Source organism: Erpetoichthys calabaricus, chromosome 17, assembly GCF_900747795.2.
Source record: "Erpetoichthys calabaricus chromosome 17, fErpCal1.3, whole genome shotgun sequence".
Classification (NCBI taxonomy): Eukaryota; Metazoa; Chordata; class Cladistia; order Polypteriformes; family Polypteridae; genus Erpetoichthys; species Erpetoichthys calabaricus.
This window is the reverse complement of record NC_041410.2, coordinates 15,476,472-15,491,258: the sequence shown is the minus strand read 5'-3', so window position 1 is coordinate 15,491,258 and position 14,787 is coordinate 15,476,472. Positions and strand designations below refer to the sequence as shown.

The 14,787-nt window shown below is 38.4% G+C and overlaps 1 protein-coding gene across 1 annotated transcript in view; it reads left to right on the top strand.

The window, feature by feature from the left end:
- myo5c (myosin VC) overlaps positions 1-14,787 on the top strand; it is a 99,890-nt gene that overhangs the window by 42,335 nt on the left and 42,768 nt on the right. The window contains exons 16-20 of the mRNA XM_028822443.2: positions 646-743; positions 2,525-2,611; positions 10,311-10,422; positions 12,063-12,274; positions 13,594-13,759. Coding sequence (XP_028678276.2) covers positions 646-743; positions 2,525-2,611; positions 10,311-10,422; positions 12,063-12,274; positions 13,594-13,759 — 675 coding nt within the window. The remainder of the gene's footprint in view (positions 1-645; positions 744-2,524; positions 2,612-10,310; positions 10,423-12,062; positions 12,275-13,593; positions 13,760-14,787) is intronic.

Here is a 14,787-nt window from a genome sequence, read left to right as displayed (position 1 = left end):
ATTTAAAGGGGTGTAAGCTAGATAGACTAGGGAAGCCTAAACAAGCAGTCGGGATGTTCTAGGAACATTGGGCTGAGGACCAATTTGAAATAGGAAATGAATCTCACAATCTTTTGGGAATGTATGAGGAAAACAAAAGAACCCAAAGGAAAACCCATTCAGACACAGGGAGAACATGTACACTGCACATGGAGTGATGGTAGCCTTAAACTAGCAATTGATATACATCAAGTTAACAATGAAGGAGAAAACAAGACTTCTTGGGGTGTCATTGGTTACTTGTGACCAACAAAGTCACCGTTTTGATGAATTAAGCTAACCGATTGCTCTTCCTTTCCTGATCATGCTACAATTTCATACATATTATATATTTGGCTGTCTTTACCTAGGACAACTAATAAGACCAAGATACAGTAAAACTGTTCTACAATTCAAACAAAGGCACACTAAGTTGTTTGGTCAGTGTCACTCAGTAAGTTGGAAGTAGACATTATCTAAACCTTTAATAGTTTCAAAGCACCATGCTGTGGTAAGATAAACGATACAACATCTGTGATAGTTACCGTTGACTCCTGAAGCTCCCAAGATTTACTCTGCTGTAGCACCTCACAACAGTTTGCTTCTTCCTCTTATTTTGTTTTCCAGTTCCGCAGCTCTTTGTACATGCTGATGGATACCCTAAATGCCACCACACCTCATTATGTGCGATGTATAAAACCAAATGAAGAGAAGCTCCCATTTGAGTAGGTTGTCAATTTTATTTTCATTTTTACGATTGCTACCTTTTTTTTTTTAACATTATCCAGCTTAAGCCTTCCAGTGTTTTAAATTATTAATTCTATTATTTAATAATGAAACTGTTGGTATTTATAAACTTTTTCTGAAGTAATTAATAAAATTAATTTCAAAGATTTGAAAGATGTTTGTTGAAAATGTATTAGTCAGCTCAGTGGTCTAGTGCCATAACATAATACCTGCAGCTCAGCCACAATCTCACCCAATCCCCCCAACATACCTGTACTGTACGGTACATAAAACACAACATTAGACATCTGAGCTTCTCTTCTGCTTATGATTTTCAAGACATGCATGTTCCTTATTTCTCATCACTGCTTTATATGCTCTAGCTGTACTGCCCATCTAAGACAGGCTGAAATCCAAGTAATCAACATCGACATTAAGTAGCATTTTTCTCCTCCTATCATTTGGACCCCTGATTTGATTCCATTAGTGTGGATTTCATGTTACAGTCTGGGTCTGTTGGAGTAAGTGCCCAAATGTAGCATTGAGTGCCCCATGCTGACTGTTATGTCTGTCAAGTTCCAGATTTTACAATGATAGTCTCTGACCCCAGTGACCCTGTAATGGGGTAAAAATATATTCATAAATGGATGAAAGAATGAAAAAATAAATATATCAACAGTACTGGAAATGGTGTCTTAGAGTCACCTTTACTAGCTTTTACTTACTATTATAAAAAGATGAAGAATGAGTAAAACTTAACCTGTCATATGTACTGTGGATATAGGAAACTAACTGACTGGTAAGCTAAAACTTCAAGGGCATTACTGTTGACTGACAAATCACTCATTAAAAAGTAAATAAAGAGAATCGAGAAATGTATTTGGCTTTCTGCACATTCCCAGCAAGAGGCTGAATAGAAGAAGACAAAATCAGAGTATCTTCTGGTACTAAGGCTTTAAATGAATTTACTGTAAACTGCTACAACAACAACATTTATTTCAATAGCACATTTTCATACAAAAAAGTAGCTCAAAGTGCTTTACATAATAAAGAAAAGAAAAATAAAAGACAAAGTAAGAAATTAAAATAAGACAACATCAGTTAGCATAGAGTATGAGTAAGGTCCGATGGCCAGGGAGGACTGAAAAACAAAAAAACTCCAGACGGCTGGAGAAAAAAATAAAATCTGCAGGGGTTCCAGGCCACGAGACCACCCAGTCCCCAATGGGCATACTACTACTACTACTACTACTACTACTACTACTACTACTAACAATAATAATGCATTTTATTTATATAGTGCCTTTAAGTAGAATTAATGTATTTATGCATTAAAATATCCCAATCTATAACATTTAATACCAAATTCATAAATTGAAATATGTTACCATTAATAAAATAGTAAAAATTACAAATTATACGTACATAGTGGCAATCCAAGAAGTGTGGCTTCTTGATTTATACCTGTTGCAGAGGAGTGAAACCTCTTTCATTGATATTTAGAAACATGAAAATTAAAAATGGATGAATGGAGGGGACAGATGCACGGGTATAACGTACTAATGAACATTCTACAAGTAAACATTCCCTTTTAACTTCTTAGGATAACTCCACTTTTTTAAAGGCATTATTTACTAGTTTTTATCCGAACTTTAGGTTACTTTATGAGTTGAATATTTTACCTAAAAGGATTTCTTTTGCCATTGTGTATATATTTTTTTATTTTTGCCCTTAATTAATTCCTGGCTGACTGCACTTTTACATGTTTGCATTGTAACAGGTATGATTCGAAGAGAGTTGTGCAGCAGCTCCGAGCCTGTGGTGTTCTTGAGACCATCCGTATTAGTGCACAGAGTTATCCTTCCAGGTGAGATCTTGCTTTCCATTCATACAGCAAATTGATAGAGTAACTCCTGTCTATCTATTTATCTATTAGAGAGTACCTTACAGATCTGTCTATCTATGTACTCTCTCTATCTATCTATCTTGTACTATATGTATTTAGTGATTATAATCATTATCTATCGTGTGCTATATGTATTAATGGAGGCGATGGTCTGTCATACGGTTTGCATAGTTGTTGCTGGAAATCCACAAAGAGAGCAAATGAATCGCGCATCTTAAAATAGTTTTTTTATTCATAAGCTTTAGATTCCTACCAGGAATCATCATCAGAGGAAAATTATTATACTTACAGGAACCCAAGGCAATATATAGGAAATAAGGGGTGGGGGTTTGGAGGGTGTGGGTCATACAGTACATATAACACAGTCACTGATTTACACACATATAAGTTTGAGCGGACACACATTTAAATGGGACTCAGTACAAGAAAAATTCAAGGCTAATACTAAAAGTGCCAGAGAACTGGTTGAAATGCCATTAACAGACATTTTGACATGAGCCCAGGCATATGCAGGCTTGAAGAGAGGAACATGCACATAATACATAAGACTTTATGACCAACACCCTCTGAACCCCACCTCATCAATTCCCCCCATCCCCACATCGTCAAGTCAACTTGGGGTGCATGCACTGGTATTGGTTGCCGCACCCACTACACGACGAAACAACTCCCGATCCTGGTTGGCAACCCCCCAGGCAGACACACGATCCAGTCCCACCCTCCGGAAATGACCCTCTATCTGCCGCAGCCAGGTGTTATGTGGGTGACCCCTTGGCCTGGTCCAGCCACTCGGGTCCCCAACAATGAGGATCTTACGAGCTGGAAACGCGCCACATGGCTGTAGTGCCGTAACTGACGCTCCCTCACAATGCAGGTCATGTGCCTCATTCAGGACTCCATAAGCAACACAAAGTCAAACCAGCAGTACCCAAGGATTTTCCAAAGAGCAACAGTACGAAAGGAGTCCAGTCTTCGTTTCAGGTCACTGGACAGCGTCCATGTATCGCAACCATATAGCAAGACAGAAAGCACCAGGACTGTAAAGACTTGGACCTTCGTCCTTTTGCTCAGATATCAGGAGCACCACACACCCCTTTCCAGCGACCTCATGACCCCCCATGCTCTCCCAATCTGTCTAGTGACTTCATAGGAAGAGTCACCAGAGACATGAATGACACTCCTGAGGCAAGCAAACCTCTCAACGAGATTGACACTTTCTCCGCACACAGACTCACTGCTGATGGCTGTGCCCAAGAGGTCATTAAAGGCCTGATTTTGGTTTTTATCAGGACACTCACAAGCCCAGACACTCAGACTCCACGCTCAGTCTCTCAAGCTCCCCAATCAGAGCCTCCATTGACTGCTGACGATGCTGTGGTCTTCACGGAAAGTCAAGATCCGTAAATCTTTCTTCACCAACCGATGCCCCACAGCTGCTGGACCCCCATTGAACAGAGTAGGAGCAAAAACGGACCCCTGACAAACCCCAGAATCAACTGGGGAAAAAGAGCGTCTCACAGTACCAGTGTACAGGCCAGCCATGATATCCAGCAACCTCGAGGGGATTCCGCGAACCCTCGGGATGTCCCACAGGGCAGCTCGATCAACTGAGTCGAATGCTTTACGAAAACTGACAAAGGCTGCAAAGAAAATCTGCCGATATTTGCATTTGTGCTCCATGAGAACCCTCAGTGCCAGGATGCGGTCAATGGTAGACTTCTTAGGTGTAAAACCAGACTGTTCTGGTCGCTGGTAGGTGAGCAAGTGATCACGGATCCTATTGAGGACAACCCTAGCAAGGACCTTACCCGGCACAGAGAGCAGTGTTAACCCCTGTGTAGTTTCTACAATCCAGGCAATCACCCTTCCCTTTCCACATCCACCTATCCTAATCATTTTCCTCTGATGATGATTCCTGGTAGGAATCGAAAGCTTAGGAATAAAAAAGTATTTTAAGATGCCTGATTCATTTGCTTCCTTTGTGGATTTCCAGCTACAACTATGCAAAATAATGATTATAATCATTAAATACATAAACTATGAAAAGTAACTGTACTGTCCCTAGAGGTACTGATTCTAGGAATCTGTCTAAATAAACTTTGCCCTTCTTAACATGTAAACAGTGCAGGATTTACGTATAAGCTACACAAGCTATAGCTTAGGGCCCCCGCCTTCTTGGGGGCCCCCAAAACAAATTGTCTGAGTGAGCAATTGTCATATATACTTAAATATACTACAGCATTATTTGTCTCAATCAGGCCCGGCCTTAGGCATAGGCAAAGTAGGCGACCGCCTAGGGCCCCGGATCGACACCTTGGTCTAATTTTCACGCATTTCACAGAGCTTCCAGGGGGGCTCCACCCCCCTCAGGAGGACCCTGGACCCCCCTTTCGCCTAGGGCCCCATAATACCTAAGACCGGGCCTGCATGTACAGTATATGGAAGTGATCTAGATTCTAGAGGATTAGGTTGGGTTGCTTAAAGATGGCAGGCAGATGGAGCCAAAGTTGTCACCCCTTAAGAAATAAATCCCAGCTATGAAACCGAAACAGATGTAACTGAACCAGGAAATGTGCTGCAACAATCACTAGATTGATGCTTAGATATAAAAGCATAATGGATTTTAGGATTCCCCAGGGCTGTTTCATGTGCTGTGACCAAAGCAAAATCTCAACTATAACATTTATAAAATACTGTAGCTTTTAATTTGAGAATTAAGTCTTTTTTTTTTTCCTCCAAAGTACTTTAGAAACAAAAAAAAATAGGTCTTAAAGTATGAAGTGCATGCATACATCCACTACTATTCCAGTAGCACTGGGCACAAGGCAGGAACAAGTCCTAGCTAGTGTGCCATTGCATTACAGGGGACTTTCTTGCACACATTCATTCACATGAGAACAACTTCAAGTCACCAAACACCCATCGTGACCTGTATGTTTTGAATATTTGTAAAGAACCCTTTAATACTCAGAGGAAAATGCACATGAATGTACATACTGTACACCAGCAACGTCCAGGTCCATCTTTAAATGCAGTGCCACCATGGTACACTTACTGAGTACATTTGGGTCAAATTCTGACAACAGACAGTGCCTGTTCATGTAAGTATTTATTTTATTAACTGCAAGTATTATACATGAATACATTTTTTAATTGGATAGTGTCTGTTGCTAAGGGGACAGGTGTTTGGTTTCATTTTTTAAATCAGTGGTAAAATCAATTAAAATTACCATTGTTTTTGCTTATTTATTTATTTAGTGATGCAGTTTGGTCCTGCATTGCAGGGAGTTCCTGTTATACAATGCTAATCTGGATGATTTATACTGAAATGATGTTTAACAAGGCTAGTTGTTTAATTTAGAAATAATGGAAAACAATAAGGTGGGCAGAGTATTGCTAATTTTTCATATACAATTTTCTAATGTATTAAAGCTAAAACTTTAAAAAGCACCAGTAGATTTATAATAAAAATAGACCAAAAAACAGCTGTTCTCTCCTTGAGGAGATGAAGAATGTTGCTTGTTGTGGCTGGAGGATTTAGAAATATTTTAATTGGATGAGGAGGAGGAGGAGTGATGAACAGGATTATCAGCATTTCCATTCTTCCTTTAAATTTCAAACACTTTTTGTGGGTCGTTATCAAAAGCTAATTGGAGTAGTTCAGAATCACACATACGCAGCATTGGAGGAGTGTGGTTTGTTCAATTTGCCTTTGCTAACTTTTGATTATTTTACTCTACAGTATTTTAAGATTCAATACACATCTTTAATTTTTTATCATTAACATGTAATTCTCATAATAATACATTTTTTATTTATTTATGTTCTATAAAAATGGTTTTATTAAAATTTAGTGAGCTGTGAGACATTTTCAGGGTGTATATTGGGGTATCTTAAAGCAGGACCCCTGTATTGAACTTTCAAGGAGAGTTTTTCTGTTCTTAACATAATCAAATCTAGCTTATTGTTAAACACAAAAAACAATCGTTGAAACTTTTGCCACAAATATTATAAGGACTATAACATGGTATCTCTGATTTTCTTTTGGGAAATTTGTAAAATTAACCCCATTTTAAGCCACATTTCATGCTTGCTTCTGTTTTCAGCTTTCATTTTCATATATTTGCTTGGCAGATGCTTTTATCCAAAGTGACTTACAACAGAGGTAAACATAATCGAGTAACATTGGGCTAGGGCCTTTCGATATGATACTCAAAGCAGGCCAGACCATGCATTTTATTGTACTTATTAACACTCTTGATCTGTGCTCTTTGGTAAACCTATAATTGAGTAGCTGTATAAATATATCTAGTCTTTTGTATCCTGATTTAAAAGCCGTATGCCATTTTTAAACCAAACTGATTTTCCTTTTTTGGTCCAACTACATCTTTGTTTACTGCTTGAGCTCATCTATATTAGAATCAAGAATAAAGTTTGACTTTTAAAGTAGTATTGTAATCTAAACATCACACAAATATGATCTTCTGATAACAATTCAGTGTTCTAATTTTATTTTAATTAGAAGCGTGATAATCACATTTAGGCCTAATGTATGACTAAGAGAATCTTTTGTCAGTCATAGAATGCAAAACTGCAACCTAGTTAAGCAGCGAAAGGAAACCATTAATAAAGATTCCAGGGTGTTTACTTCCATATTGATATGAGTATTTAAATCTCCCATCAAAACTAATTTACCATAACTTATAACTAGGGCAGTTTAAAGGTTGTTAAATTCAGATATAAATGAGGAGCATGGCCTAAGACGGCTGTAAATCAATTATATAATTCAGCCTGATTATCTTTTAATATCTAAAATAAACGCCTCATTTGAATTTTAATTACCCAAATTTTAAAGGCATCATTAAAAATCCTACCCAGTCTATTTCTTCAGTAGATGTGTGATTTACACAGGGTGAACTCATCTGGTGCAGCCTTGACTTTGGGGAAAGAGCCTTTATTAATAAGTCACGTTTCAGTCTATAAAGTGTGTACTATCTTCAGGTATAGCTTTAATACATAAAGAGTGAATATTTGAGTATATTGTAGTACAGCGTAGGTTCCACCTGCTAGGACCCTGAACTGGATTAAGCAGCTTTTGTAATTGATTAATAATGTTCACAGCCTAATATTATATTTATAGTTTTTGATCCGAGGAAACCATAAATTTAGATTAAGTGGGTTCAATAAAAGAATGGGTGGCTGCCCTATGTGCTTGAGGTGGTGGTGTAAAGAGCCAAGATAACCACGACATTATAAAAGAATATGTCCTAGGATTTGTTTTATTTAGTAGATTTGTGGCAGTAATAGACTTATCGACATTGTTTAAAATATTCTATTGTTCCACTGACCTAGTGGGTCTCCTTCCTTTATATAAAAACAAAATTCAGAAGCGCTAATCCACTCAGAAAATATGGTTTGCACTTAAAATGTTTGGACAGTCTTTCTTTCTAGTAGACATGGCTGAAGTCCCTTTGAAAAATGATTCATGTAGCAGTTTCTAGCAGACATAAATAAGTGCTGGAAGTGAAATGCGAGACTTTCCTGCCTCGTTTTCTTTTACGTGATCCCAAGATCATGTAACCAGAGTGCCATTCCTTTTTCCTAGACTCTAAAGGGGCATATTATCATTTTCCTTCTGTGGACCTTCTTGAATGGAGCTTCCTTGGCAACTTAGTGTACTCTTGTGAAAAGAAAGCAGAACATGCTTTGAGATATCCAGTTTTTTGGCAGTAACCCTAATGTTTTTCTTATACTCCCATCATGGACGTTACCTGAAGGCTGTGAGAACTATGGAACTGCGTATAAAATTATTAATACTGGTGTCCCTGTTGAAAAAGCTGACTTTATTTTGACATTGAACTATGGTCTGTGTGGGTTAGCTGCAGTTTTTATTTCAAATTTACTTATTGTCACTGTACTATGTATACATGGATTCCTTCCTTGTATGTCCTACCACTATGATCCAGTGTCCAGATTAACAAATATTACTTGTCAGATGCGGACCTTACCTGACTAATTATATTCGACTAGTTTTTGACTTTTGACTAACCCCTTAAGAAGGATTTTCAATAGCAGCCAGTGGATTATACAGAGCCTGTAATTTAACTCTTTCAGGGCTGATGTCAACTTTTGTCGAAATTCGGGGGTAGAGGATGGTAATCAGCTGCAAACTGTGACAAAACTCGCCTTTACATTTTAAGTTTGACTTTCTTTGCTAGAAGGAAAGTTAAGTAGCTTTGTTGATTTAACCTCGATTCCCTGCGTGAGTAGCGAACAGCAAACAACCTCGAAAATGGCATTGAGATCGGGCGAGAGTCTAAATATGTCATAGATGTTTTACGTATTATCGCTGAATCAGACTCTGACTTGTCAGACTTGGAATTTGATGCAAGTGATCAGGAGATGGACATCGATACGAAAGTGAGGTACCAGCCTCAGCTGATCGTGGTGTTGAACACGTTTGTGTAGCTGATGCGCCTACGGTAGCGTTCGCCTGGGAGGACCACCGCTTATGATGACAAGACCATACTGTGTCACACTGCAACTGCCACCACCGCCCACTGGCGGTGCGAAGGCAGCCAGCCCACCGTGCATTACTGCTGGCCATCGAGGTGCCCCCGTGCAGCCACTCCCTCCAAAGATTCCAAACATGTGCCAACAGCAACCACAGCATGCAGCAGCAGACGTTTTATGTTGCTTTCTGTGTGAAACGATTACTTTGTGTGCTTTTCAGAAAACTGAGTTTTTTGGAAAAAATATTCAGCCGTCAAAGAGTTAAGATCACAGTGCGGTGACCTGGATGTTCCTATAATCATCAAACTTACCTTATTTTTATGTACTGTATATGTTTAGATGAACCCTTGTCCATGTAATTTTGATAATCTGGCTACAGTACAATGTTTAAATACCTTATTTATAATTGGAGTACAAACTAGGCTGGTTAGTGGACTTGCTCAGAATCAAAAAATAAATTTAACTGGAACCCTTATGGTTTAAAAGCCAGTACCTTAGCTACTACACCACACTGTCTCCTCTCTAATATCTTATATGGTTTCATTTTTGTCAAGTGCATTCTGATGTTGTAGACTGAAAAATAATATATAAAGTAATTTGAATATTTTGGTGGAATGTATAACCTGGGTTTGATTCCTAGCCCGGTCCATGTCTGTGTGTTGTGCGCATATTCTCACAGTATAGACATATTTTCTTCTGGTGTTCCATTGTCTCCCCATGACCAAAAGAAATGCATATTAGGGTGATTGGTTGTCCTAAATTATTTTGTCCTGAATGAGAGTGAGTGTGTGTGCATGTATGTGTGAGTGTCCTCTGTCATGGCTTAGTCTCCCATCCTGGATTAGTTCCTGCTCCTTAAGTGTTGTCAAAATATACTAACACACAAAACTGAAACAACAGAAAAGGCAAGTTCAGAGAATGAATGGGATCACTGGATTAATGATTAATCAAAGGAACGCACCACATGTTTCTATTTAACTTTACTCCCAGCCTTCTGGCCAGGGAAGATGTGTGTGTGTGTCAAGTAGGGGGAATGATGTATTAGGCTAATTCACATTTACCAGATTACTAGCTGAGAAACGAATTAGAGCTTCATGTCGGCTGAGCAGATTGGGAACCTGTTCCAAATTTGCATTTTCATTTGCAGGTGGACGTACATTGAGTTTTACAGTCGCTACAGCATTCTCATGACACAGAAGGAACTAGCAGGAAACGATAAAAAGCAGACCTGCAAGACCGTGCTTCAGAGGTTAATTCATGTGAGTTACCCTTCTTCATGCTAATCATATATGTGAAGTGAGTGAGCAATACCCAATTGTGAGTATACACAGTATCTGCCATTTCATTAATGCCATACAATTTTGTTCTTCTAGCATATGGCTCTTTGATTGCAAGCAGTACTTTTTTTTTCCCAGTGACAGTCAGCATGATGTTATTCTTGTTATTCTGGTTTTTCATTTGTTATGGAAATATTGCACTGCTTCTTTTATTTGCTTAATTTATGTAAAGTAATGACAAGTGTGTTGGGTATGGCAAACTATATTTTTGTAGTGCTAAAAGTAGTTTTATATTGTTTTATATCATCTTTCAGTTGGACACAATATTTTAATATATCTTGTTCCAATGAAAATGTCCTTATGAATGGGCAACCTTAATTAATTTCACAATATCTGCAGATCGAGCTAAGCCATCTACTGTATCTCCAAATCATGTCCAGAGAAATCTTTTTAATATGACTTTCTACTTCTCTTTCCATTCCTCATATTTCCAAACCCACTCTTACCAGTTACAGGCTTAATTAGAGCCTGAGCCTATCTTGACAACAGTAGGTGTAAGGTAGTAATCCATCTTGTAAGCATGCCAGTCCATTGACTCTGTATTCACTAGCAAGTACCAGGAGAACATGTAAAAGACTTAGTAGCCAGTAATGGAACAGCGATCCAAGCACTGTGAAATGATAAATCTACTCATTCATGAATGAATGTAAATAATTTGTAATTGTTAATATGCTTGTGTACCCTGGGATGTACTGCCATCCCATCAAGGTTTTTTTCCTACCTTTACCTGACACTGCAGGTCTCCATGTTACTGTAATAAAAAAGATGGTTTAAAGGGATGGATGCGGCCAACCCTGCAGCTGAATCCCACACCAAGTTACGGTTTCTGTAGAGCTGGAATATTCTCCTAATGTCTACACAGGCTTTACTCCAAAACCCCAAAGACTCAAGTCAGTTTAACTGATCATTCTGAGTTGGATATGTGGATGGGGGTGCATGAGTGGACACTCACATTAATTGATTGATTTTATTTTTCTTGTTCCTAACATTGGGCACCACTCCGACACAACTAAAAATTATTTAAATGGGATAGAAAATGCTAAGTGAATATAATTTTGGAGCTTCTCTGTCTGTTTGTTGGTCTGTCTATCTAAGTTCTACATACAATTGAAGATGTGAGTTCCAAAATCTGCTAATTACACCTTTTGGTAAAATTTAGTGAACACGTGATTGTGACTTTTCATGCAGTTGGTCATGCGCCGAAAATATGTTTGAGCTTCAAAACCTGCTAATTGCAACAGTGTAGCGCTATAGTTTTAGGGATTCAGTTTCAAAATCTGCTTACGGACCCAGATTTTCCTATTTATCTCCAAAATTTATCTTTTGTACTTGCTGATTTTGGAACTGAGCTCTTCAATTATCAAATTATCGTACACATAGAAAAAAATTCTGTTGAATTCTTGTGTTTATTGTACAGTGCTATACTGTGCTTTGAAAGGTCATATATAAAGTAGTAACCAGGTTGCTATTGAATAGGATATGACACAGCTCCATCCTACACTATAGCAGTTTTCTAACAATCCATTCTTTGCTTTTATTGTTAAATGCTTTGGTCACTTCAGGACTCCAACCAGTACAAATTTGGGCGCACAAAGATCTTCTTCCGAGCTGGCCAGGTGGCTTACCTGGAGAAGCTCCGTTCTGATAGACTGCGTGCTGCCTGTATTACAATCCAGAAAAACTTCCGAGGCTGGATTCAGCGCAAGAAATTCCTTCGAATGAGAGCGGCAGCGATCATCATTCAGCAGTATGTCCGCGGGCAGAGGACAATCCGGTAAGACAATTATTGGTACCATTCAAAATGCTCTATTATTGCTTTGAATGCAGAACTAAGTTAATACAATAATGGACAAAGTCTCGTCTTGTCAGTGGCTTGGAACAGCTGTGCCTGAATAAAGCAAAAGGCTTAAACCCGAGTTATATTTCACATTTTTGGGAAGGGGACAGTGTTCGTTAAGTTTGGTGATGAGGTGATCAGCTCAGGTGGCATTTTGGTCAGGATGGCATTTTCATAGAGTTTTTTTTTTTTTTTTTTTTTAATATTACTAAATAATTGTAATAATACCAAGAAAATAAAGTTAAGTATGAACTGTAAGAGTTACATACATATGAAATACCTAATGCATTTACTGTATTTAAAACTTGTAAGAAATACTTTCATTTAAAAACTTTCAGATATCTCAGAATTGCTCAGAATTTTTTTTTTGTTCTTTATTTTGCCTTATACAATTTCTTGTATTAGGAATTTGTTAGTTTTCGCATACCCCTTGGGGTCAGAGCGCAGGGTCAGCCATTGTACAGCGCCCCTAGTTACAGGTTAAGGGTCTTGCTCAAGGGCCCAGCAGAGTAGGATCTCTTTTGGCAGTGACGGGGATTCGAACCAGCAACCTTCTGGATACCAGCGCAGATCCTTAACCTCAGAGCCACCACTCCGCCCTATTGTGTATATGTTTATTGTTGTTTTGCTCATTTTTTTTTTTTTTAATTTCTGGAATGATATTACGTGTTAGTCACAGGTAAAATGTCTGTTAAATATCTCAAATTTGCAGCACATGTGCATAGTTAGAAAGGGAAGGCACGTTTTAAATTTCTAAACAGGGGTTTCAAACTGCCAAGTTGTTTAGAGGACTGTACTGGATGAACGAAACAGCTGGGTTTAATTTTGCATTCAATTTTGCACATCATAAAACTCAATAAAAGTATGTAATTGGATCACACAGATGCAGTGAAAAAATGTATATATTTGCATTGTTTTAATGCCTATTTATGGTTTCATTGATTTTAAGCTACTTCTTTTCATTTGTTTCAATTTTTTTCCAAAAATAACTTTGTCTGTTGTTCAGAGGATGTATTGTATTTTTGGAGTACTGTATTGTAATTTATTATGAAGACTGTATCACATTACATATTATATTGGGATGAAGTGTATCAACTCGTGCCTTGCAAGGAAACAAATGAGGAGAGGGAGGAAGGGCATCAAAGAGTGCCATGTCGCAGGTGGAATTATTATACCTGCTCTTCATATTGTTAAATGAAACTGTTGATGTGTTTTTTCCCAATTATGTTTTATTTTTCTTTTCTGATATCATTTAGGCAAACTGTCAGTGCAACTACCATAAAGCAGGCATGGGCAGCCATCATAATTCAGAAGTACTGCAGAGGATTCCTGGTTCGCAGGGTCTACCAGCTCATTCAGGTGGCTACTATCACAATACAAGCATTTACTCGCGGATGGATTGCACGGAAACGTTTCAAAAAGGTAAGCTTTAGTAATAACTCCTTATCATTCCCAAGATAAGAAGTATGAACTTAAATATTCACCTCTATTGAAGAACAATGAATATGTGTACAAAAATATTGAAAATGTTTCATTACTTTACAGAATACATTGTGATAGTATTCCTTATGACAGTTCTGAATATATAAAATAATGGTTTTTATTGTACATTACTTGTTGACAGTATTTACTATGAAAAGCAGTTACATTTCTTAATTAGATATTGAAGGGTCAGTACATCCAGAAAGTATTCACAGCGCATCACTTTTTCCACATTTTGTTATGTTACAGCCTTATTCCAAAATGGATTAAATTCATTTTTTTCCCTCAGACTTCTGCACACAACACCCCATAATGACAACGTGAAAAAAGTTTACTTGAGGTTTTTGCAAATTTATTAAAAATAAAAAAACTGAGAAATCCCATGTCCATAAGTATTCACAGCCTTTGCTCAATACTTTGTCGATGCACCTTTGGCAGCAATTCCAACCTCAAGTCTTTTTGAATATGATGCCACAAGCTTGGCACACCTATCCTTGGCCAGTTTCGCCCATTCCTCTTTGCAGCACCTCTCAAGTTCCATCAGGTTGGATGGGAAGCGTCGGTGCACAGCCATTTTAAGATTCTCCAGAGATGTTCAATCGGATTCAAGTCTGGGCTCTGGCTGGGCCACTCAAGGACATTCACAGAGTTGTCCTGAAGCCACTCCTTTGATATCTTGACTGTGTGCTTAGGGTCGTTGTCCTGCTGAAAGATGAACCGTCGCCCCAGTCTGAGGTCAAGAGCGCTCTGGAGCAGGTTTTCATCCAGGGTGTCTCTGTACATTGCTGCAGTCATCTTTCCCTTTATCCTGACTAGTCTCCCAGTCCCTGCCGCTGAAAAACATCCCCACAGCATGATGCTGCCACCACCATGCTTCACTGTAGGGATGGTATTGGCCTGGTGATGAGCGGTGCCAGGTTTCCTCCAAACGTGACTCCTGACATTAACACCAAAGAGTTCAATCTTTG